Genomic DNA, 26,016 nt, shown 5'->3' with positions numbered 1-26,016 from the left:
ATTCTACGACAGGTACCATCTCACACACACACACACACACACACACACACACACACACACACACACACACACACACACACACACACACACACACACACACACACACACACACACACACACACACACACACACACACACACACACACACACACACACACACACACACGCATACACACAAACCCGGTGAAGATTAGAAAGGAGAGCAGATGAGGAATAACGGCCTCGCAATATCTGGTGCGGTCGACTGACCGTGCAACCCAGTACGCTTTGGGGGGATGCTCTGCTTGAGCTACCCCACATTAAGAGTTAGTGCATTATCTCCTGCTTACTCACTTTGCCGTGGCTCGTGGAAAGGTGTGCTCCGTACTGGTCCAGAAGAGCGTCTGTCGCACACCAACCCCGAGTGCGAATGCAGTGACAGCAGTGAAGAGAGGACGGAGCAGAGAGGCGAAGGAGAGGGCGAGGCAAACAAGCGGAGACGAGTGTGAGCAGGCAGGCGAGGAAGTGGGCGAGGCAGGCAGGCAGAGAAGAGCAGTGAGGGGGTGGACGGCTTCACGATCCGCGTTTTATAAGCCCCGGGCGAAGGGTGGGGTGACGACCCAAAGCGACGACCCGTGACCTGAATCGCACTTCCTTATTGGCCCACGGCGATCACAGCCCCACCTTGCCAGGCTCCTGGGGCCGTAGGCGGTCTCATGCGCACATCCAGCTCCACACGGCCCAGAGCCTCGCACCGCCACACGACCCCCGTCCCTCGCCACCTGTCCTGCCATGTTCTAGTGACTGGACGAGGGTTGCGTCGGTCCCACGCGCCTACTCGGGGTATCCCCGGCGAGGCGCTGGCAACGCGCTTGGCCCGTCCCCGCGCCACGTGGTCCGAGTGGATTTGGGCCGTCCAGCATGCCTCTGCTTGGTGGCAAATTGTATTGATGCGGAGGTGTGTGGAGGTGCGGGATGCTTTTCCCTTGTGCGGACAATGTTGGTGGTCGAGGTGGTGAGCGAAGGTTGAGCAAGGTGAGACGCCGTTGTAAATTGGCGCGCATATTTGAATGAAAGGGCCCACCATGCACACACTGGGCAGCGAGTTTGTTCATGTGGTGATTCTTTCACAGGTGGCTGCCTGGATGTTGTGCCTGCTTCGATTTGTACCATGGTTAAAAGGAAAGGGTTGGATGGAAATCAGGATTGAAGATAGAGATGCAGTTATTAGACCGAGCTATGAGACCCACGCAATGCACTTTTCCCGTTAACCCATTAGACATGAGGGGAAGATCTGACTGCACGAAGACTAACAAAATAACTGCCTGGGATCACTCTATGTTGGGTGCCATTGCCTTAGAGACAATATCAATGTTGCGGTTTTGCAGAACCGCAACAATATCTTTCTTCCTGGTTACATCTCAGAAACCTCTTTAAAATGCATATGTCATGGATGCTTAAACATTGGATACATATAGTATTCATCCTCTGTCAGTCAGGAGCCTTGCACCAAATGCTGTGGTGTAAAACTGCCAAATTACTCCGCAACCCTTTCCCCTATCTTTGTGAAATTGATAAGTTATGCAGACACCTCCCATCTCACATACACGTGATTGCATCGAAGAAGCCACCATGTATTTCACTCGGTGCTTGGGTCCACTAATGGCGATCGAAAAACCATGACCCTGGCGACGAGGGGAAGGGGAGAGAAAAGAGGTGCAGTGGAGGGAGGGCTGGTAAACTGAGTGGCCAAAGAGGCTTATTAAGGCGTGAAGATAAGGTCTGATATGAGGTACAAGTATGTTGGAGGCCTGTGTGCTCCCGAGTCGACATTCTGTGGTTGTTCGTGTCTCCAGAGGACTGTGTGGAGCCCTTTGCATCAATGATGGGAGATTTGAGGACATTGTACCTGGTAATGAGAGTAGGACGAAGATAGTTATTAAGGAGCGGAGATGAGGGCCGCTCCAAGGAGCATGTGGATTTAAGGCCAAAGGCGATGCTCCGTGGCAACTTGCATCTCTGGAGGTTGCGAGGATGATGTGGCTGGGGAGGAAATGCTCTGACGGGCTCAGAAAAGTGCTTATCCGGCGGAAGAAACAGACTTGACAGCCTCTGACCCAGAACGAGGTCTCATAGTTGGTTACGTCTCGGACGATCGTTATACTGAAAATCGATCGATGAATGCAATGTTGATTCTCCAGCATGGGTATCCCCGAGGTGAGAAACGGCCAGGGAAGGGCATGGGAAGGGCTGGGGGAGGGAAGAGACTTAGAGAAAGCCGGACAGGTGAGAAACTGTTGCTGATGGACTGGTGGAAGGGAAGAGACTTTGACGAATGAAACTTGTGTTGGAAATGAAGGTAAAATTAAACAACTTATGGGACACAGACCCCTTGTACTCATTCTTTGTGCTGGCACTGTGTAGGCAGAATACTCGCTGCAAAGAATGAAGCCTGCACCACCTTTCGTGAGAAAACACTATCTCACTAGGAGATGGATTTGCACCAAGCCAAGAGGCTGTGGAGGTCCAAACTGTCTCAAAAACTAAGCTCAACAAGAGGAATCTAAACGAGTGTTGGAGCACAGAGGAGAAGGATGCCATTCTCCACTGTGAAGTCTATTCAAGATGTGGACAATGGGGGATTACCAGGAAAGGGGAGCTCGGTTCATGGACCAGCTGAAGACCAGATTGGCTACCAGAGCAGAGATGGTGCCATCCCACAAATTTGAAAAGGTGCATCAACTGCAGATGAATTCCTGAAAAGAAATGAAGTAAAACAGATAACAATGATGGCCAGAAGACAAGCGGAAGAAGATATGAGGAGGATTGGAGCCAAAGAAAAGTGGTCGCAATGGCGTGGGTTCAGGGCTATGCAACGAACGCAGAGCTTGGAATGTGGAGTGTCACTGGGGAGCCAGGGGGAAGATGAGGTGAGACAGAGGGGGAGGGGACACCGAACCACCCTAACTGGGAGAGGGAACAGACCTGACTTGTAGTTGTGAACCAAGTGAAAACACTTCTTTGTTTTTTTTGTGTACAATGTCAAGGCTCGTATGAGAGCTAAAAACACAGATGAAGGGGATAAAAATGAGAAAGAATTATGATAATTTGCAGAAGGACAGAGGGGAACAAAGGGGTGGAGAAGAGGTGGAGGATGATGAGGAACAGTGAAGACCGGAAGAAGAGCTGGCAAACAAAATAGTGGAGGTAAGATTGACACCACCTCGGGAAAGACCACAAATATACAGAATATAAAACAAACAGACAGAAATACTAGTGAGGAGAACGAACAAAGCACTTAAGAGATTGGTGCCAAAATCATCCCCCTAAAGGACTCACCATGCACTGCCCTCTCTCTCCCAGGAATACCTCTGGCTGCGGCTTCCCCTACACTCCCACTTCATGTTTATATGTGTATTGTACCATCCACCAAACAGTGATGACTCCATTTACATCCCACTCTCCAAAAACATGGACCAACTTCTATCTTCTCATCCCAACTCTCTCTTCCTCATATGTGGCGACTTCAATTGTCATCATGCCAGTTGGCTGGGTGTGGGTACCTCTCTCACCTGCCATGGAACTTCAGCAAAATAATTTTTTGACTCATTGGGACAAAATCAATCGGTCAACTTCCCGACCTGGATCTTAACCAATAGCATTCCATCTCTTCTGGATCTGATTTTGACAAATTTCCCTGAAAATATCTGCTGTTCTTCCTTTGCTCCAATCGGTTCTTCCCACCACGTCCTTGTCAAAGTAGACATCTCTCTGGCTGTTATCAGAGATCCACCTCAGCGCCGTCGAGTCTGGCATTTCACTCCAGCCGACTGGCAGGGTCTCCAAGCAGCCATCAAACTTCTAGACTGGTCTCCCATTGCTACTTTCTCCAACATCAACTCATCCTGGGTATTCTTTCAAAGAAACTTGCTCTCCCTTATGCACAGATTTATTTCCTCTCATCTTCAGTTGTCCTCCCCTTCCTTCCGCCCATGGTTCACTGAAGCGTGTGGCGAGGCAATTGTCCTGAAACAACTTGCCTTTGCCTCATGGAAAGCAAACCCAACTGAGGGTAATCTCAGTTCCTTCCATAAAGCTCAGAACAAGTGTGTATCTACCCTCAGGAGAGCCAGAAAACAACATCTTTCTAAGCTAAAGTCCGAACTTTCAAACCTCTCTCCCTCCTCAAAATCCTGGTGGCATTTAATCAAATCTGTTTCTGGTGTATGCTCCCCCTCCATCCCCTCCCTTACCTCAAATGGCCGCACTGCTGACAGCACGTGAAAAGGCTGAATGCCTAAACTCGGTGTTTGCATCGAAATCTTGTGTCCGAAACCCATCGCTTTCTGTACCCACCTTACTCAGTCGCACCCAACTGTCCCTGGACTATGTGTCCTTTTCTCCTGACAAGGTGGAGAGCTTGCTATCAAACCTCGACTTAGATTCTACGACCGGTCCAGACGGTATCAGCCCATGTGTCCTAAAAACCTGCTCCTCTGCTCTTGCTCACCCTCTCTCTGTTCTATTCACCCTCTCATTTGCTCAAGGTGATCTGCCATCTGCTTGGAAATCAGCAAACATTACCGCATTGCACAAATAGGTGCAAAAACAGATCCCTGCAACTATAGACCAATCAGCCTTCTCCCAATCATCAATAAGGTTATGGAATTCATCATCACTTCAGAAATTAAATCCTTCCTCTTCTCCAATGGCTTGATTTCTGATCATCAATTTGGTTTCAGACCAACTCACTCTACCCTGGATATGCTGTTTCTACTCTCCCAACAATGGATGGAGGTCCTCAATGCCTGACATGAAATTAGAGCCATATCCCGAGACCTATCGCGTGCTTTTGGCATGGTCTGGCACCCTGCCCTGCTCAACAAACTCTCTTCCTATGGTATCCAAGGCCATCTCCACTCATGGCTCGCAGACTTCCTCTCCTGTTGCAGTCAACGTGTGTCCCCAAATGGAGTTCTTTCATCCCCTCTTCCTGTCCAGGCTGGAGTTCCTCAAGGCAGCGTTTTGGGCCCTGTTATTTTTCTGGTTTTCATCAACGATCTCTCTGACTCTCTGGAAAATCCTCTTTATCTCTTTGCTGATGACTCCACCCTCTGCTGTACCATCTGTCGTCCCTCAGACCGGCAAGCAGCAGCTTCTTCGCTCACTGCAGATCGAGGTAAAACCAGAAACTGGTCCAACACGTGGAACATGTCTTTCAATCCAGACAAATCTCACACTCTCACTATGTCTCTCCAAAAGGACCGCTTGGAAAAGCCCCATCCAATTTCTCAACAATCCTTGAGAAGAAGTCCTTTCCGTCAAGCTTCTGGGTCTCACTATCTGCCATGATCTTTCCTGGGAAAGCCACATTTCCAATCTGGCCTCCAAAGCCAGTCGCCGACTGGGAATCCTCCGTCATGCTTAGTCCTTCGTCGGTCCACCTGAGCTCCTGACCACATACAAAGCTTTCGTCCGCAGTCTGATGGAGTACTGCTCTCCCCTCGGCTGGTGCTCCTGCCTCCCACCTTTCTCTGCTTCATGCTGTGGAAACCAAGGCATTTCGGATCATTGGTATCTCCCACGATGAGGCTGAGTCTTTGGGCCTCTCACTCTCTCACTGCAGGCAGGTCGGTGGCCTTTCTGTGTTCTACCGTCTCCTCTCCGGTCTCGCCCCCACTGCTGTGTCTGCGATTTGGCACCACCCTATTTCCACAGGGCGCTCAAGGTCCACCAACAACCCCCTTCTGGGAAAACTACCAAAATCATGAATCACTGCTCAGTGCTCACCTTCACTCTTTCATTCCTCTTTTTTCCCACTTTTGGAATAAACTCCCTCACTCTATTCAATCCTATTCTTCCCTCCAGGCCTTCAAAACAGCTGTTCACCACCACCTGTTATCATTCCCCATCCAACTCCTCGATCTTTTCTACCCTTGTCAATCCACCCCAAACCCTCCTCCTTCAAATTTCCTGCTTTCCTTCCTGAAAGTCGCTGTTATGTCCATCTTGTTTACCTACCCTGTGAACCCCGCCCCATCCCTCTCCCTTCCACAGATCTCCTGATAGCTCTGTTCCCCACTGCTTTGTCCTTCCTACTCCCACCCCTCTTGTTTCATGCCCCCCCCGCCCCCCTTGCTGTGCATTGTGTGTTAGCTCTCATACGAGCCTCGGCAAGGTATTATATACAAAAAAAGAAGAAAAAGTAAAGCTGACTTTTTGCCGAGAATCCACTCGCCTTGGTCACGGCAGATGTTAACGTGAAGAAGAAACTTGAGAATCGCCATGTGACCTCTGCCGATGGTAACGTGAGTTGATCTGTAGACCAATCCTGGAATTAAATCACTTGACGATTGCAGATGGTGTGGAAGAAATGTTTTGGCTTTGTCCCACGTACGTGACAGATGAAATCGCAAACCGGTGTTTTTGTTGAGATTGTGATTGGTCTTTTTTTATTTTTATTTTTTGTTGACAAATGGATTCCTTTACACCTCGAGTAAACGACTTTTTGTACACCACTCCTTCCCAATTCCATATTCAGGCGATGCATGACGTCATTTCCGTGCACTGAAGGAAGACTCCGTTTTTACTGTTTTCTTTCTTGTTTGTTTGTTTGTTCGGGCGATATCTCGACCATTCTTTGAGCTTGGAAGCTGAAATTTGGGGACAAAAGTGAGGATGTGCTTTTGCAAAAACATTGTTTTTTTAAAGTATTTGTTTAATCAATTAATTGATTAATTACCGATTATTATCGATTTATTAATTATTTTATTTTTCATCTGGGCAATATCTCGGGCACCTTTTGAGTGAGGAAGCTGATATTTGGACGACAATGAACAAGTGATTTGGCTATAAAGAGTATTTTTGATTTATTGATTAATCAATTAATTGATTATTCATTTTTTTTATTGATTTAATTTTCAAACTATTACAGATTTGGATGAAACAGTGGTGGTTTAGGTATTCTATTCGGCAAGTGATTACGAATTTATATATTTTTTTCGATTATTATTTATTTATTTTAATTATGCAATTAATTATTGCACACTACTCCCTCCCAATTCCAACTCTGTGTGCTGGAGGGTGGCATCGCTGCGCGCCGAAGGTGCCCCGGCGGTCACGTGCTGGAGGATTTGTTATTTATTTATTTGGCATGGGGGCGGTGTACTTTGAATGTACCGCTACTTGTTTTTTTTCTCGAGGATGACCACTTGACTGTGATCATAGTTGTGACCGTGCGGATTCAAGCGCGAATACACAGCAGAGTTCAAAGCCTCGTCATAAGCTGGATGACGATGTTGGTTCATACGGGCTTTAAGAGTTTGCCGAGTTTCTCCTATGTCGGTCTCAGTGCATGATGGGTCTCCACATCTGATGCCATACACCAAGTCACGTTTCCTGTCCTTCCGGATCTTATCCTTTACATGAACGAACTAACTGAATCAGGTCCGGTCAGGTATGGGAGCATGTGCCAGAACAGGGCGTCGCTGCTTCCACTTTCCGCCAGTACTCCAGTGGCCTCCGTCTGGCCTTCCCCCAGGCAGATGCCAGGACCATCCCCATCTCCTTGAGATGCTGGTCAACCTGCTGCAACCATGATGCACGTGGTCGGCCTATTGACCTCCTCCACTCACGAGACTCCCTCGCTGAGAGAATCTGGTGAGCAGGATCAGCATCAGGAAAACGAGCCACATGTCCATACAGCCGCAACTGACGCTCACGGATCATGCAGGTAACAAATCTCATCCGAGTCTCTCTCAGCAACCACTCGTTGGACACAAAATCTGACCAGCGATAGCCAAGGATTCTCCGAAGAGACCTGGTACCAAAGGAATTAAGTCTCTGTCTCAGATCCTTGGTCAGAGTCGAAGTCTCGCATCCATAGAGCAATACTGGAAGCACCAAGGACCTGAAGACTCGGACTTTCGTCCTCCCGCACAGGTACCGGCAGCGCCACACCCCATGATCCAGTGAATCCATGACTCCCCAGGCCCGACCCAGACGTCTATTGACCTCTGACTCACAGCCAGCAGAGACATGAATATCTGCCAAGGTAAGTGAATCTCTCCATGACCTCAACATCCTCACCACAAACAGACACAGACAGGTCAGCAGCATCCAAGATGCCATTGAAAGCCTGGATCTTAGTTTTGACCCAAGAATCCCATAATGCCAACGGCTCTGACTCCTCATTCAGCACCTCGAGGGCCCTCAAAAGGATATCTAAAGTCTCCGCAAAGATGACTGCATCATCTGCGAAATCAATGTCCGAGATCTTGACATTCCCAAACGATGCACCGCAGCTTGATATTTCCGACATCCTCCCTAAAATCCAGTCCATACAAGTGCTGAAAAGTGTGGGGGTCAGTACACACCCCTGACGAATTCCAGTAACAACTGGAAATAAGTCAGAGATGGTACCACCACACTTCACAGCACTCTCAGTATCAGAGTAGAGTTCAGACATCAGATCGATCAGTTTTGGTGGCACCCCACGAATACCAAGAATCCTCCAGAGGGCATCCCGATTCACTGAATCGAACGCTTTACAGAGATCTACATCGGCTGCAAGTAGACCCTGCCGAAACTCTCGTCTGCATTCGGTGAGGACACGAAGAGCAAGGATACAGTCAATCGTTGACCTCTTTGGTGTAAAGCCTGACTGCTCTGGACGCTGGTGCTCAAGCAGATGGTGGCGAACCCCATCAAGAATTATCCGAGCAAAGACCTTGCCCGGCACTGAGAGCAGCGTCACCCCTCGGTAGTTGTTGCAGTCTTGGCGATCACCCTTCCCTTTCCAGAGAGGGACAACAACACCCTCTTCCAATCAGTTGGGATCATGCCTGTGTTCCAGGCAGAGCACAAAACTGCATGCAACAACACGAGTGCAGCATTTCCACCAGCCTTGAGAAGTTCAGCATGGATGCCACAGATCCCTGGAGCTTTACCCCATTTCAACCGGTTCACCGCAGCCCGTGTTTCCACAAGCGAAGGTGGACCACAGTTGATTGGAGGGTTAGTAACAGGGATTGTAAAACCCTTGACGTCCAACTCGACAGTTGGGGGATCAGCTGGTACAACCGCTCAAAGTAACCGGCCCAGCGGGCCCTCACTTCAGACTCCTCTGTCAAGAGCCTACCACTCTGCTCTAACTGAAGTGCTCCGAGGGATGGGCTTGGATGAACGCAATGCACGAATTCCCCTTTAAGCAGGACGAGAATCACCTGTCCAGAGGTGATCACCTCTACCCCCTCACAGATTCCTCGCACATAGGCCTCCTTGTCCACCCCTAGTGCACGTACAGTTTTACGCCTCAGCTCCCTGAACAGCTCAGTTCTGCCATTCAGCCTGGACCTGCGACTCTGGTCAATGGTATCCAGTGTACCTTGAGAGACAAAATTCTTCTTTGCCCTGCGGTGAGTTCCAAGACATCCACCGGCAACATCAAGGACGGTGGTCTTGAAGGCACTCCACAACTCTTCAGGACCCCCAAAGCACCCAGACACCCCAAATGTCCACTCAGCCTGTTTGCAAACTCCTCAGCCACTCTCTCATCCTTGAGCTTGCCAACATCCAGCAGAGGCTGGGATGGTACCATTCTCCTGGATTTAAGGTGCAGCTTTAGAGTTGGTACAACCAGCCGGTGGTCAGTATTGAGGAACTGAGCACTCCGCTAGACCCTGCAGTTCTGGATCATCCTCCAGCGACCGTCAATGAGGACATGGTCAATCTCCTTTGCCACATCGCCAGCGTTGGAATACCAAGTCCAGCGATGAGCTTGTGGGCACTGAAACCATGAACCAGCTACCCTAAGTCCATGACTTCTTGCAAAGTCAAGAAACTTAGTGCTATTCTGGTTCATAGTTCCTGACCCATGGGGGCCAACACATGTCTCATAACCATCCCTATCAGTTCCAGTTGATGTATTGAAATCCCCCAAGACGAGAAGTGTATCTCGTCTGGGGCACTGATCAACCACAGACTCAAGCGTGGCGTAGAATGTGTCCTTCACGGTGAGGTTACTCGCCTCAGTCGGAGCATAAACAGAGACCAGGGAAATGATACCTAAGGAGTGACGAATCCTTAGTCTCATAATACGCTCGTTGACCGGTGTTACTTCAATTATCATTGGGGTCAGCTAATTGGACACAGCTACAGCAACTCCTTGAGTATGGTAACCATCAGAGCGACCAGACCAATAGCAGGTGTAACCACCCACCATTATCTCTCCGCAATCCGGTCTCCGAACCTCAGAGAGTGCTGCAATACCGATGTCCAAACGCTTGAGCTCAGATGATAACAGAGACAGGTGATCATCCTCTCTTGGGGATAGGACATTCCAGGCACCCACCCAAAGGGACCGCCTCAGGTTAACCCAAGGAGACCGCCGTCTGGTGGACGACACCTCCGCACCACTCCGACACACTCTCCCGCAATCTGACCCAGGGATGTTACCCCGTGGTTTCCTTCCTTTCATCAAAGATTGAGGGTCCCGAAGGCTTTGCCCCAATCCCATCATCCGGTGAGCCGCCCTGCGAAGGGAAGATTTTTTTTTGCGTTTTTGTGTTTTGCGGAATGAAGGGTTTTACGGTGGCCGGAGTGCAAATCCTGCCACTAACCTCCTTATAAAAAGTAACCCAACTGCAGGAGGACGTCGGCAGACACAGTTGGGCACTAGATATGGATGGCCGTTGGCTCACAAGGAGCTCCTCCGCCCTTTGACAGGTTTTGTTTTTAATCCTGCTGGGTGACCATATCCAAACACCCTCCTCACCAGAAAACCTGGTGGGGGAGACGGTTTAGTCGCAGACAACCCGACCATGGAACAGGTGAGTACAGGTTTACATGGTACCTGTAGCAGGTCACAGATCTAACCTGACCTGACATTTAGTCACAGATCTAACCTGATTACTGAATGCACAGAATTATGTGAGGTTTATATGATGTAACAGTGCCAAACTTGGAGAAGGATCTTCTCACTCTCTCAGATAGCCCAGCCGCATGCGGAATGGTCACCCATGTCATATTTTCTTGAGCTGTATATTGTTGTTGTGCATGAGACATGATGTTGGTTTTGCTACTTCGCGATTCAAAAAAAAAGAAAATCCAGGGTAAAAAGACAATTTAAAAAAAGACCTCGTATAGAGAGTATCGGCCCCAAGTGGGGGGTGGTGGGTGTTAATGATGAAAAATTGAAGTGATTCGCTTTAATATATTTTGAGATTTAAGAGACGGTATTTGGAATAGAAGGAAGGGTAATATATTCAACTGCTTTAATTTATAGTGACCAAACATTTCAAAGAGAGTGCCCCCGTGGGGAGTAGAATGGGGGTGAGGGTGGATGCTTTGGGGAAGTGTTTATTGTCTAGAGAACAGTATAGGCATAGCACATGGACCTCTCCCTACCCTCCCCCCCCACACTCCGTGTGTTTGGGGGGAGTTTTCAAATATTGTTCATGCTTTACTTCTGAGCCAAACTGTTGCTTTATCATATAATTAATATTTTGTGATGTTGAGGTATGTGTTTTATCCTATACATAAATGTAATATGGGAACCTCTGTGAAATTTTCTGGAAATTTGTGTTTAAGTATTGGAATATATTGTTACGGCTGTGGAAATTTGCAATACACCATAAAGGGTCCTCAGGTGAGATATATCGATAAGTTCATGTGTAGTTAGCCCACACCTGTTGTTTAGAGGGAATATGTGATTCATCCGGGCTGCGACGCTTTGAGTTAGCCATTTTTCTTTCTCTATCGTTATTTTGGACCATTAAGCCGCCAACAACTCAAACACCGCCACCTTCGCCTCTTACCTCCACAACTCCATCCCGCAAACATCGCTTTACCGCCATTCCCAAACGACGCCCGCCAACCACCAAACCACCACAGCAAACCCCCCACCACCTTCGCCTTTCTCCTTCCACAACCATCGACCCCACCACCAGTCAACACTGAACGTCATACTGTCCGAAGCCGTTCGGTGATTGCTGCCGAACGCAGCAAGCCACGAGTGCAATGGATTCTTTAAGTCCCAGTCACACCTTGACGTTTTAGCCAGCTTATGCCGATTTTTGGAAAATTTATCTAAAACGCGAGCACACGTCGAATACGTTATGGGTAAGTTTTGATAATATTGAGAGCACGCTGAAAAACACTGCCATACGTCGTTGTGCGCTGGCTTTAAACGTTGTACTTTTCGGTTGTCCTCAAATTTTCCATGCTTGAAATTTTAAGACGTATGCCAGCGTATGACTCGCACGTTCCGCATAACGCTGGCCATAAGTTGTAGGCACGTCACGCGATCGTTGACACACGTCGACACACGTTACTTGTAAGGTGCTCATAAGTCGAAACACGTCGAGGTAATGTTTAGCCTATCCGAAACTTATTTCTAACCTATGAGTAACGTGTTGTACTCACGTTACGCGATCGGTGACACACATCGACACACGTTATTTGTAAGGTGCTCATAAGTCGAAACACATCAAGGTAATGGTTAGCGTCAGTGTTCCAGACTTCCTGCTTTTTTTTTTGTCTTCCTTCCTTCGGTATGATGGTGATTTTGACACTTCGATTTCTAGTGCGGTTATAATATAATTAATAGGCTGCTGCTCAACGATTTAAATCATAGCCGCACTGTACACTGAACACCGTCATACCGAAGAAAAAAAAAAAAACGGGAGTCTGGAACACTGACGCTAACCATTACCTTGACATGTTTCGACTTATGAGTACCTTTCAAGTAACGTGTGTCTGTGTGTCAACGATCGCATATCATGCGTACAACTTATTCCCATCGCATGCGGAGCATGTGTCATACGGCAAGTACGTCGTAAAATTTTCAACATGTTTAAAATTACAAGACGTACTCTATTTAATACGACGTATGATCGCGTACTTTAGCGTTCTATTCACGCATACCAAACTTACCCATACCGTATTCGACGTGCGCCAGCGTTTTAGACGCATTTTTCAGAGGTCGGCATACGCTGGCAAGATCGCCAAGGTGTGACTGCGATGTTGACACTTCCATTTCTGCGGCGGTTATGATTTGAATCGTTGTGTTGCAGCCTTTTCATAACCTACGCCACGTGATCGTCGGTGATGCGTGCAGCGTGCTTTGCATAAGTTAGACTATCGTTGGGCATAGGTTGTGAAGGCCGGCAACAGGTTCAGCATTTGTTGGTATAAGTTATCTATAACACAACAAAACATTCTGTGTCCGTTACTAATACGTTATGCATAAGACCAAGTCGTTATGAATATGTCCGAATCTTTAAAAAAAACATCAAAAGTTCAACGTAAGCCAGTGTTTTACATACATTTTAATACGTTGCCATTGCTGGCTAAAGCGTCAAGGTGTGACTGGGCCTTTAGGGGAGAGAAATTCGGATCAGGAGAGGTTCACGCCCCTTCTCCTCCGTCCAATGGGCGAGCGTCGGGCGGTTTGGCCCCGCCTCCAAGCGCGATGAATGTGGATTCCTTACGGGAGAGAAATTCGGATCAGGGGAGGTTCACGCCCCTTTTCCTCCGTCCAATGGGCGAGCGTCGGGCAGTGTGGCCCCGCCTCCAAGCGCGATGGATGTGAATTCCTCTCAGCAAGGAATTCGGATCAAAAGAGGCTCACGCTCCTTTTTGCCACACCAATGGCTGAACAGAGGGTGGCGTGGCCCCGCCTCCAATCGCGTTTTGATCCTAAAATCTGCATACAGGCTCCTCCCCCGGTCTATAAAAGACGCGAGTCTGTGTGGAACTCGTGGTAGTGTGGGGGTCGCTTTTCTCGTCGTTGGTGTCGTCTCGTCGCTGGGCTCGTCTCGTCGTGGGTGTCGTCTCGTCGCTGGATTCGAGCCAGCTTCGCTTTCACGGGCGACCAAGCCAGCCAACCATTCCCCTCACTCGACCCTGAGCATCAACAATTCCCCCCCCCCATCCGTGCTAAGATAGTGCCGGTGGCCCCGTTCATTCCCCACCCTCACCGTGGTGCCGACCAAACCGTGCTTGCGCGGAGCACGCCGAAGAGGGCTCACAGACCACGCCAGCGGCACGGAGTCAGGGCGCAAATGCGCTGATATTGCGGCTTGCCCGCCATCGCGTCACGAGGACGCGGGTTATACCTTTTCGGTCTCGTGGACCTGGCTGCTCCTCCAGGTTCCGCGTACATTTGGTCCACCGACCCCGTCTACCTCCCTGCCTATGGGGAGGTCTTTCCTGTTTATTTTGAATGAATGATGTGGCGCCGAGTCCTGACAAGTATAATTGTTTAAGTGTTGTAAATAATTATAGTCGGTCGTAGTGCTTTTGCTTTTGTTGCATTTTGCTTTTGCTGCACATTGCATTACTGCCTTACGTGCATGTGTTGTATGTGTGTAATAAAGGTGCTTGCTTGTTGAACTGTTTCCCGTTTCGCTTCGTCCTTTCCTTTGTTGAAAGTTCCATCTTGCCTCAAGTAAGGGATTGATAGTGGGTTTAAAACACCTGGTAAATAATCTGAACCGTCGAGGTCGACAATAACTCCGCTCGGTTATCCCTGCAGCACAGAACGAGCCGCTTAAGCGGTTCGTGTCCGAAGTCGACCTGCGGTGAGGTACGATCGCCCGGTCGACCACTCGCGCAGGTACTTAGGTAGGTCAAATTTGGCGAGCAACCCTATCCTGCGCAGGTGGGCAATTGGCACGATCGTGGTGAGGTTAAACCCCCACCCGTGACTGGCTCCTGGTGGTAGTTCCAGGAGGGTCACGACTGAATTGTCCGTTCCGGTGGGCGACGCGTCGCGATTCGTGTTACGTGGCCGATCGTACGCCGGACGGGCCAAAATTCGTAACACTGATGTCCGGGAGTGAGATTCGAATCCACCCCGTCTCCAATTAAATTTACGGAACGGGATCAAGGGTGAATGAAGCGACCCTCCGTGTTCCATTAAATTACGAGCAATTTAAATGAAATCCCTGAGGAGAAATAAGATGGAGTTTCAAGGCGAGCGGGAGCTGGAGTATTAGAAATATATATGTGAAGTAGTGTAGAATCCATGGCCCGGGATGGTACTTCTTGTAATGTTAATCCGTGGGGACGCTCAACCCCATATTCTGAGCACGGACTTTACCGGCAAACTGAGTCACATAATGGCGGCACGATCACACCTCAGCGCAGCATGGAGCGACCGGCTATTCATAGCACGGCGAATGGCGCGACACGAGGCGAGCGCTCCCAACAACCATTTCAAACCACGTGGGCATGGCAGGCGAGGCAGACGGACATTGGCGGGCTTCGGAAACAATGGGAGGAAGAATGAACAACCGAGCTCGAAAAGAAAAAACGGGAACACGATCTGGAAGTAGAACAATTAAAGAAAGAACTATTGGAAAAGTTAAGACATTTCAAAGAACTAGAGGGAAAAGTGGGGAAAATAGAGTTGAGTATCCATAAGTGGGAACAAACGGAGAGCGAACTGAAGAAAAGAAGAGAGGAGCAAAAACGGAAACACAATTTGGAAGTAAAGCAACTGGAGGAGAAGGTAAAAAGAGAACAGGAATATCAGAAACAATTGAAAGAAGAGGCAAGGTTGGAGTATGATGGAATGAGAGAGAAAAGGGATGAAGTGGACAAAATGAGGAGAAAAGCATGGTTGGCGTATGAGGGGGTGAGCAGGGCAAGGGATGAGATGTGCAAGGAAAGGGATGAACAGAGAGGAAAAATGGGAAAAAGTTGATGAGATACTGGAGCACGAAGACAAAGAAAGGGGATTACAAAACGAACTGAGAATGTTGAAAGAGGAAAGAACGGAGACAGAGAGTGAAACGTTAAGGGAACACACTGAGCAGATTGAACAATTAGAAGCCAAAGCAAAGTCGGAGTGTGCGGAGATGAGAAAGGAATTGGAAAAGAAAGCTTCTGAGTTACAGAAACACCAAAACAAAGAGACGGAGTTACAAAATGAGTTGAGGATCGTGAAAGAAGAAAGAACGACAGCAGAGAATGAAACGTTAAGGAACCACACTGTACAGATCGAACAGCTGGAAGCGAAGGCCGGATTAAAGAAAGATGCAAGAAAGAGTAATGATGAAAGAACGAATGAGACAGAAGGAGGAAATCGGCCAATGGAAGGAAACCACGAGATTGCAGAATGAGATGCAAGAAAGAGTAATTAAGGAAGAACGAATGAGACAGGAGAAGGAAATTAGCCAATTGAAGGAAACCACGAGATTGCAGAATGAGGAACAAGAAAGACAGTGGAATAAAGAACACAAAGAACAAGGAATGAGACAGGAGAAAGAAATCAGGAAATTGAAGGAAATAACGAGATTGCAGAATGAGGAACAAGAAAGACAGTGGAATAGAAAACTGAAAGAGTATGAATTTGAAACTGAACGACAAAAGGAAAAAAATAGGTTGGAGTATGAGGAGAAAGTGAAGGAGCAAGGAATGAAGCAGGAAGGAGAAATCAGTCAATTGAAGGAGACAACGAGATTGGAGAAGGAAGAACGAGAGGAACAGTGGAATAGAAAACGAAAAGAACATGAATTTGAGGTTAACCAATTGAAAGAAACGATGAGATTGGAGACTGAAAAGCATGAGGAACTGTGGCAGAGAAAACAAAAACTATACGAGTTTGAAATTAACCAGCTCGAGGGGAGAGCAAAATTTGAGTCCACGGAGATCGAAAAACTCCGGAAAGAGAACGAACAACTCAAAAAGCTCCGAGAGGATGAACGACTCAAAAGGAGTGAGGAAATGGAACAGCGCAATAGTGTGGGATGTGTGACATCACCACAGGGAGGAACGTTAGTGGTGCAGGACTTCATTGACATCACTCGTCGGATGAAACAAGGATTAGGGCAAACCCTGAAAATGGAGACGAGGGAAGTAACAGAGACAACGAAGGAGGTCGAAGTATTGCCAGGGACACGGGAGATAGACCGAATTGAGAAGGAATTAAATGGAACGAAGGAGGAAACAGAGACGAAGATCCAGGAAGAAACTAAGAGACATGAGGTGAGTGAGTTAACAGAGACGAGGGAGATAGGAAAAATATGGGAGAGACTGCACGATAAAGACGGGGTTAAGGACGAGCGCGCGCACACACACACACACACATACACACACACACACACACACACACACACACACACACACACACACACACACACACACACACACACACACACACACACGGGGTTCGTGGAGGATAATGGGGGCGAGCTGGCAGAACGTGTGGGGACCCGGTGCAAGCAGCTCGATGGCCTCCTTCGGACACTGAGGGAGACGCTGTGCTCCCTTGAAGCTGGTCACGACCAGGTGGGTCTGGTCGTGCTTTGCGGAGTTGAGGGGGCGAGTGCTGCGGACGGGTGCACGAGGAGCTTGCGGGGTATAGAGGCCCCGGAACCCCTTGTGGTGGCACTAATCCCCAGTGTGATTGTCCCGGTGTATGTGGTGAAAGGTGTGAGCGCGCCCCCGTGTGTGAGTGGAGTGGTCACGAGTGTGCTGGAGTGCGTGCTTCCCAGCACGCCGAGTGTGGATGAGGCACCGCGTGTGAGTGTCACCGCGTGTGCGAGTGAGCGGCCGAGTGTGAGAGGAACAGCGTGTATAAGGTCGCTGTGTGTAAGGGAGACAACGGTCGGCATGCGGGAGCACGCAGCCGTGTCTCCCAGTGTGAATGTAATGGAATGGTGTGTGAGCGTCGTGACACGCAGGTGCGCGTGGGTCGAATGGAGACGACGACGGCGATAGAGGGACAAAAGCCAGGTTGCGGCCGTAGCTGTATTGGGAACCGTGCCGGGTTTACCCAGCAGCGAGCGCGAGGTTCGGGCCGTGCAGCGCACGAGGCCGCCACGTGCGCGCTTGTGGGACTGAAACCCGGTCCGGCAACGCCAGCAGTGGATGTTGCCGATCCTGCGGATGGACAAAGGTTAGGCTGGAATGGACGAATTTGGAATGGACGGGTTCTCCACACGAGCTTGTGTTAAGCTCCAACGGGCAGAGCACATGTGTTCGCGTGGGGAACCCCTCAAAACGTGGGGCTTGTTTTTTTTTTAATGCGCAGAGTGGCGTCATGGCTGCATGTATGGTTGGAATCCGGCAGGAGGGTGAATCCCTGCCGGATGGTGCCGTCCAAGAGGGACGAGGGACGTGAACAGCTGCCATGACGTCACGCCAAAGGTGCGCGGCTGTGAATTGCCGCGCTGGTGCGCAGGTTGCGAGTTGCCGCGCTGGTGCTGCACAATTAAAAAAAAAAAAGCCAGCCTCGCTTCGGGTGAACAGTATTCCCAGGCAAAGGGTGGAAGACCCCCTTGCCTGGGTACAGCATACCACTAGTTAGGGGGAAGGGTTAGCTTAGCTAGACCGGCTTCATGGGGCAGGGGTGAGGCCTCATGGGGCCCGTGGAATGGATTAGTTCGAGGGATTTTCGGTGAGATTTAGGAGGGGAAATGATGTATGGGATTATTTGAGGACAGTGACAGACTGTGAATGTGTCGAGGGGACGTAGCTTAGCTACGTAGTGTTAAATGGAATGTGCTCTAGTGTAAGGGACGACGAGGGAGCACGAGTTAGGGGATTAGCGAGCAGGATGGCAGGGTTCAGCGATGTGTGAGTTGAAGAATTGCATGGGAACATGTTGAGTGGGTGAGGCCAGCGGGTCTGTATGTATGGAGCGAATGTGGTATGCATGGTGCGATGAGTGATTGGGGGGAGGAGTGATTCCCGCCCAAGGGACCCCGGGGTCAGTGTGGAGTGAGTTTGCTGGGTTAGTTAAATTGACAAAATGGAAGCCGTTTTGTTGTTGGTGGGGAAGTAGGCTCGAAACCCATTTGGAGGGGTGCAGGAGCCCTGTTGACGGGCTGGGAGCGTGGCTGCGAAAGGTGAGTATCGCTGAGCGGATACCCCGGGCACCGGGCTAGTCGGCCGCGATAGGCCAAGGGCCCATGGGGGGCCAGGATAGCGTAATGGGCACGGGTGCACCCGCATCATGCGGGGGCCCAGGGCGCCATTAGCCGCGTGGGCAGTGCATTGGGCACGGGCACCCAGGGAAGGGGCCCGAGGCGCCAGCCTGGCACGTGAGCGTTTCAGGGGAGTCGCCAGGGAGGGCACTCCCCGGTGTTTAGGGAGCTGGTAGGCTCGGAGGCAGTGTAGTGCCCGGGAGTGACATCGATGGGGAATTGGCAGAGGGTAGTGCCTGCCAAGGGAGCCACGCGTCCCAGCCATGAGACCGTGTGAGGGCACGGGAGGAAAATTCGAGGGCATGGCCCGAAATTTGCGAGGACACCAACACAGGCGATGGGAATCTGGGTTGATAGAACCAGTAGATTAAGCGAGAGGCGCTTGTTGAAAGCCCCGGGGTTGTTTAAGTGATAATGGTTAGGGTACATTAGGAAGTATACCCCTCCGCACCATCCATCCCTTCGCTCTCGTTGTGGGCCGCTGGACCCACTTTGGGTTAAGATCGCTGAAGTCTGAGGAGGCCATCCTGGGGCTTGAGTTGGGCCTCGATACAGGATGCTAGCTCTCCCGAATTCCCCTCCAGGAAGGGAATGTAGGGGTTGGGAATAGGCTAGGAGACGATAGGTTAGCCCAACAATGACTGTAAAGGGGGTTATGGGACGATTTATAGTGGGGAAGTGAAAGATAAAAATAAAAACAACAAAAAAATAAGTTGGGGCTAAATTGGTTTTTGACAAATTAAAGGGGTGGGTATGGATAGTGACAGGCAAAGGCGATAGGTTGGGAGGAAGACAGTAGGTAGGTCCAAGCCCGCCTTCCGAGTGGCCAGCACCACCGCACTCCCTCCACCAACCACCACTGAAAGGCAAAGGCTGGCCAACTTCATCGGCTGGCTGTGTTACTTCAAGGCCTGTGCCGGCCCACTTCATCGGCTGGCTGTTTACTAAAAGGCCTGTGTCGGCCCACTTCATCGGCTGGCTGTTTACTTCAAGGCCTGTGCCGGCCCACTTCGTCTGCCGGCTGTTTACTGCAAGGCCTGTGCCGGTCGGATCGTCTGTCGGCTGTGTTTGCTACAAGGCCTGTGCCGGCCATTTCATCTGCCTGCTGTGTTTGCAACAGCGGCCTTGTCATGCCTTGCCTGCCTGCCTTTGCCTTGGTCCATGCCTACTGCCCTCGTCATCTTTTGCCCCCGTTCTGTTTTGCATTCCCCCCCCCCTCGTTCATTGACATGTGCGCCAAGATCGTCGCGCAGTTTGCGAGGACTGCCCTGTTGGCAGCTACAACACGGGCCTGCAGTGGCGGCCCGTGCACCGTGTTTGCGTCCATTCATCCATCCATCCGTTGTGTTCATTGCGTGTGCCACTTTAGCTGGCACGGAGACTGCGTTTGTGCAGATCGTGCGCCGTTATGTTCACTGCGTCCATTTCCGAGGGGAAGGCCTTGGACTGCGTGTGTGCAGCCGGCCACATTCCATGTCACCTGCATTGCCTGAGCCAGAGACTGCATGCGAGCAGCCTGGCTCCCTGCTAACTTTTCTCTTTGCAGAGTCCATAGATCCTGGGCCATGGTTTAGTGTAAGATTTGTAAGTTAAGATGTACTGTACAAATGAATGCGCCCCGGCATGTATGTCTTAGCGCCGGCAATTTATTTAAGTCCTCTGAATGAGTGGGTTTGTTTAGTTAGTTACTCAGACTGTGGGTTATTTATTTTGGGGACACGAATACACTGAATGTCGCACTCAGGGATCCGAAGGTAAAACGTACTAGGGGAGAACGACACATGATGGCACACGAGAATTTGACGACTCGGGACAAGTCTGTAAAAAGGGGAGGGGATAGTACGGCTGTGGAAATTCGCAATACACCATAAAGGGTCCTCAGGTGAGATATATCGATAAGTTCATGTGTAGTTAGCCCACACCTGTTGTTTAGAGGGAATATGTGTGATTCATCCGGGCTGCGATGCTTTGAGTTAGCCATTTTTCTTTCTCTATCGTTATTTTGGACCATTAAGCCGCCAACAACTCAAACACCGCCACCTTCGCCTCTTTACCTCCACAACTCCATCCCGCAAACATCGCTTCACCACCATTCCCAAACGACGCCCGCCAACAACCAAACCACCACACCAAACACCCCACCACCTTCGCCTTTCTCCTTCCTCAACCATCGACCCCACTACCAGTCAACACCGAACGTCGTACTGTCCGAAGCCGTTCGGTGATTGCTGCCGAACGCAGCAAGCCGCGAGTGCAATGGATTCCTTACGGGAGAGAAATTCGGATCAGGGGAGGTTCACGCCACTTTTCCTCCGTCCAATGGGCGAGCGTTGGGCGGTATGGCCCCTCCTCCAAGCGCGATGAATGTGGATTCCTTACGGGAGAGAAATTCGGATCAGGGGAGGTTCACGCCCCTCTTCCTCCATCCAATGGGCGAGTGTCGGGCGGTGTGGCCCCGCCTCCAAGCGCGATGAATGTGGATTCCTTACGGGAGAGAAATTCGGATCAGGGGAGGTTCACGCCCCTTTTCCTCCGTCCAATGGGCGAGCGTCGGGCAGTGTGGCCCCGCCTCCAAGCGTGATGGATGTGAATTCCTCTCAGGAAGGAATTCGGATCAAAAGAGGCTCACGCCTCTTTTTGCCACACCAATGGCTGAACAGAGGGTGGCATGGCCCCGCCTCCAGTCGCGGTTTAATCCTAAAATCTGCATACAGGCTCCTCCCCCGGTCTATAAAAGACGCGAGTCTATGTGGAACTCGTGGTAGTGTGGGGGTCGCTTTTCTCGTCGTTGGTGTCGTCTCGTCGCTGGGCTCGTCTCGTCATGGGTGTCGTCTCGTCGCTGGATTCGAGCCAGCTTCGCTTTCACGGGCGACCAAGCCAGCCAGCCATTCCCCTCGCACGACCCTGAGCATCAACAATTCCCCCCCCCCGCCCCGCATCTGCGCTGAGATAGTGCCGGTGGCCCCGTTCATTCCCCACCCTAACCGTGGTGCTGACCAAACCGTGCTTGCGCGGAGCACGCCGGAGAAGGCTCACCGACCACGCCAGGGGCACGGAGTCGGGGCGCAAATGCGCTGATATTGCGGCTTGCCTGCCATCGCGTCACGAGGACGCGGGTTAGACCTTTTCGGTCTCGTGGACCTGGCCGCTCCTCCAGGTTCCGCGCACATTTGGTCCACGGACCCCGTCTACCTCCCTGCCTATGAGGAGGTCTTTCCTGTTTATTTTGAATGAATGATGTGGCGCCGAGTCCCGACAAGTATAATTGTTTAAGTGTTGTAAATAATTATATTCGGTAGTAGTGCTTTTGCTTTTGTTGCATTTTGCTTTTGCTGCACATTGCATTACTGCCTTACGTGCATGTGTTGTATGTGTGAAATAAAGGTGCTTGCTTGTTGAACTGTTTCCCGTTTCGCTTCGTCCTTTCCTTTGTTGAAAGTTCCATCTTGCATCACGTAAGGGATTGATAGTGGGTTTAAAACACCCGGTAAATAATCTTAACCGTCGAGGTCGACGATAACTCTGCTCCGTTATCTCTACAGCACGGAACGAGCCGCTTAAGCGGTTCGTGTCCGAAGTCGACCTGCGGCGAGGTACGATCGCCCGGTCGACCACTCGCGCAGGTACTTAGGTAGGTCGAATTTGGCGAGCAACCCTATCTTGCGCGGGTGGGCAATTGGCACGATCGTGGTGAGGTTAAAACCCCATCCCTGACTGGCTCCTGGTGGTAGTTCCAGGAGGGTCACGACTGATATTGTCCATTCCTGTGGGTGACGCGTCGCGATTCGAGTTACGTGGCCGATCGTACGCCGGACGGGCCAAAATTCGTAACAATATTTAACATGCACCCACCATTACTCGCCATAAGCACCCCCTCCCACTCCACTGCCTCTCAATCCCACCATTATTTTTATTTCACCCCCTGGCCTCTTCCGCACTTTACATTTCCTGGATCCATGCCTCTGTGGAAGTATTGGATGTATTATTTTTATTTCCTTTAACTCCCACGACCATGTCTGAAAAAGTGAAGTTTAAGATTTGGTTTGAAGAGATGGGTTTGGGGAATAAAAGCAATGTGCTTTCATCAGTTGAATGCGAGAATAAATTGAAGTTGATAGGAGGTTGTTCTGTTGTCTATTCACAACTGAATGCAACAGTGGCTGAGGAGCTTTAGTCCTCACATTGTTCTTTTTTTCATTTATGTGACTCCTCATACTTTGGATGTTCCCTTTCCCCATCCTTCTTTCTTGTCCCTCATTGCTGGGTTCTGTACCATACAAGACTGTGCTTAGTGGAGAGGTATTCACCACCTTCTTACTTGTACTGTCTGCTGATAATGTCAAATTGGACTTATTGGAAAGCAGCGGTTGGCCTCCACTATCCTTTGCAAGGTGGGTTGATATGGATTGCTTGATTTATGCTTTTTTTCAAGGAGTGAATATTGTACATTGTTGTATGATGCACTTTGAGGGGTAGTAATGAAAAGACAACAACATATTGAGAGTTGTATTTTGCAATTGCTTTATATTACATTAGACAGTTCTTTTCAGTGCTTTGTTAATTTTGTTTTGCAGAGGTTTGTGCGCGGGATATCTCAAAAAATTGTGGACAGATTCGGACAAAACTTGGTGGACACATTGGGTGTGTGACAAGGAAGAATTGATTTGATTTTGGTGAAGATCCGAATCCGGATCCGATTTTTTTAAAGTGATTCTTCATCATTGAGAGATTGGCCTAAACTAATATATAGCACGATATCTCCAAAAAGTTGTGGACGGATTCGGATGAAACCTGGTGAAGTGGTTGGGTGTGTGGCCATGATAAATTACTTCAATTTTGGTGAAGATCCGAATCCGGATATGGATACGATAATTATTTAATTTTGAAAGTGATTCTTCACCATTGAGAGATAGGCCAAAAACGATATATAGCATGATATTTCAAAAATGTATTGGGCTAGATATGTTCTCATGGATCAGGCATGACGTGGCGGATGTTTTCTGTGTACTTTTTATTTTGCCTATGTTTGCATTTGCTTATTCCCTTTCATTTTATTTTGTTTCTGCTTCCATATTTTTGTATATTTTCTTTCTTTTATGTTGTTCAATGTGTCATATATGCACTTCTATTCTGCTATTTGAGTAATTTTCTTGGAGTAAAGAAGTGCAGAGAGCCTTTGATGTTGTGCACAGGTTTGGCTTTGGTGAGTCACAGCTTTCAGTGACATCGCTATCAAACCAGCAGTTTTCAGTGGATCTGGTGTCACGTACATTGCATGCTCATGACACACGCAAACCTCGGAGACCAGGTTTTGGTGAGGATCATCCTATTCTAGAGGGATGCCAAGACACCAGCATCCCAGGGTTGTGGCAGTTTGAGCTGCACTCGAGGTAAGTAGCATGTGCATTTGCAATTTCATTATCCTTTATTTTTTCTAACTCGTTGCAATTTAGGTTTCCATTAAACTTTTCTGTCCACCTTTTGAATACTTCGTGATAGTTGAATTAATGCAGGTAGTGTTCAACTTTAACAAAATCCTTCATTCCGAAACAGTGTACCATACAATGCATGCATTATGTTTGGCAATCTTAGTGGTTCTGCAGCTAGTAGTTGGCAGCATTAATATCATTTTTACTTCATGTTGTGGCCTTTTATGCTGTGTAAAACCATTTCGGGTGTTGGAAGTCTTTGTGCAGTTCTGTACATGATGCGTACAATTGGGAGGGCTGGGATGGGGGTTTAAGTGTAGTTTATGTACAAATCTCATTGTTATACTTTTTCCTATTATTAACTGAGGTGGACAGAAGTTTTGTTTTCACCTCTGTCTGTCTGTCTATCTGTGAGCAAGATATCTCAAAAAGTTATGGACGGATTCCGACAAAACTTTGTGGATAGTTTGGTTGTTTGACAAGGATAAATCGATTCGATTTTGGTGAAGATGCGAATTCAGATCTGGATTCGAGACTTTTTAAAATATCTTAAGTGATTCTTCACTTTTGAGAGATGGTGCCAAAAACGACATCTCTCATGATATTCCAAAAACTTGTGGAATAGATGTGACAAAACTACATTGAATGAGTTGATTAGGTGACACGAACAAACCACTTTGATTTTGGTTCTGGTCCGGATCCAGATCCGGCCTATCAGTTGGATACAAAACATAAACTGTTCAGCCTGGTGGAAGTATGCGCTCCATCTACCAAGTGCTGTTCTAGTCTCACTTGTAATTGTTTTCCTCAATCTACCCTTTTTTCCCTTTTTGTACTCTTTTAATAAGTCTCAGCTCATGGAGGAGCTGGAAAATCGAACGGATCAGGACATGACAAAACAAAACTAGAGGGGGAGCACTCGGTAGAGTGCAAAACCTCCGCCGCCAATACTGCTAGGTCACTCAAGTGAACCTGATATCCTATTCATTCAATTTGACGTCAACAGTGCTCAGAGTTATAGTTTGCAACTTTCCCTTTTACTTTTAACTTTTACATACTCAATTCATTCGTCATAACGAGATTCCTTGAGACAGAAATTGATTTTACGTGGGTATATCCACCTGAAGTTCCAAAATCAGCCGCAATTATAATTTTGGCATGTTTTTTGTTTGGAAATCACTTATAACATGTAGAAATGCAAAAAAAATCGAAATTTTGTTGAAAAAAAAGTTGCAAAGTTTTTTTTTTTTTTTCTTTAGCAATTTTTTTTTTTGGGGGGGGGGGTTGGAAATCACTTAAAACATGTAGAAATGCAAAAAAAAAATTCAAATATCTTTTCAAAATGGCCGCCATAGCAGCCATATTGGATTTTGGACCAAGTCCAAAATCTAATGGCATGATCCTTAGACCATACCTAATTCCCCACCAAGTTTCCTCGAAATCCGTCAAGGAGTTTTTCTGTAATACTGTTCACAAATAAACAAACAAACAAACAAACAAACAGAAAGGGGTGAAAACAGTAACCTCCGATCTTCGATGGCGGAGGTTAACAAAAGGAACAGTAGAAAGAGGTGGGAAATACAAATGAATTCAATTTTTTTTTTTTTTCAACTGCAAACTGTTCTTTGATGCATAGTTGTTTTTCAGACAAAAATAAAACGAAGTAAGAAAAA

At 48.7% G+C, this 26,016-nt stretch overlaps 1 protein-coding gene across 5 annotated transcripts in view; it reads left to right on the top strand.

The window, feature by feature from the left end:
* The window catches only part of VPS13D (vacuolar protein sorting 13 homolog D), a 429,405-nt gene that overhangs the window by 167,857 nt on the left and 235,532 nt on the right, over positions 1-26,016 (top strand). For all 5 annotated transcript variants that reach the window (XM_085868630.1, XM_085868636.1, XM_085868641.1 and 2 more), the window contains exons 37-38: positions 23,196-23,305; positions 24,107-24,304. In XM_085868630.1, coding sequence (XP_085724756.1) covers positions 23,196-23,305; positions 24,107-24,304 — 308 coding nt within the window. The remainder of the gene's footprint in view (positions 1-23,195; positions 23,306-24,106; positions 24,305-26,016) is intronic.

This window comes from Eptatretus burgeri, chromosome 2, assembly GCF_056783735.1.
Source record: "Eptatretus burgeri isolate ZD-2024b chromosome 2, Ebu_testis_v1, whole genome shotgun sequence".
Lineage (NCBI taxonomy): Eukaryota > Metazoa > Chordata > Myxini > Myxiniformes > Myxinidae > Eptatretus > Eptatretus burgeri.
This window is presented reverse-complemented; position numbering and strand designations above follow the sequence as displayed.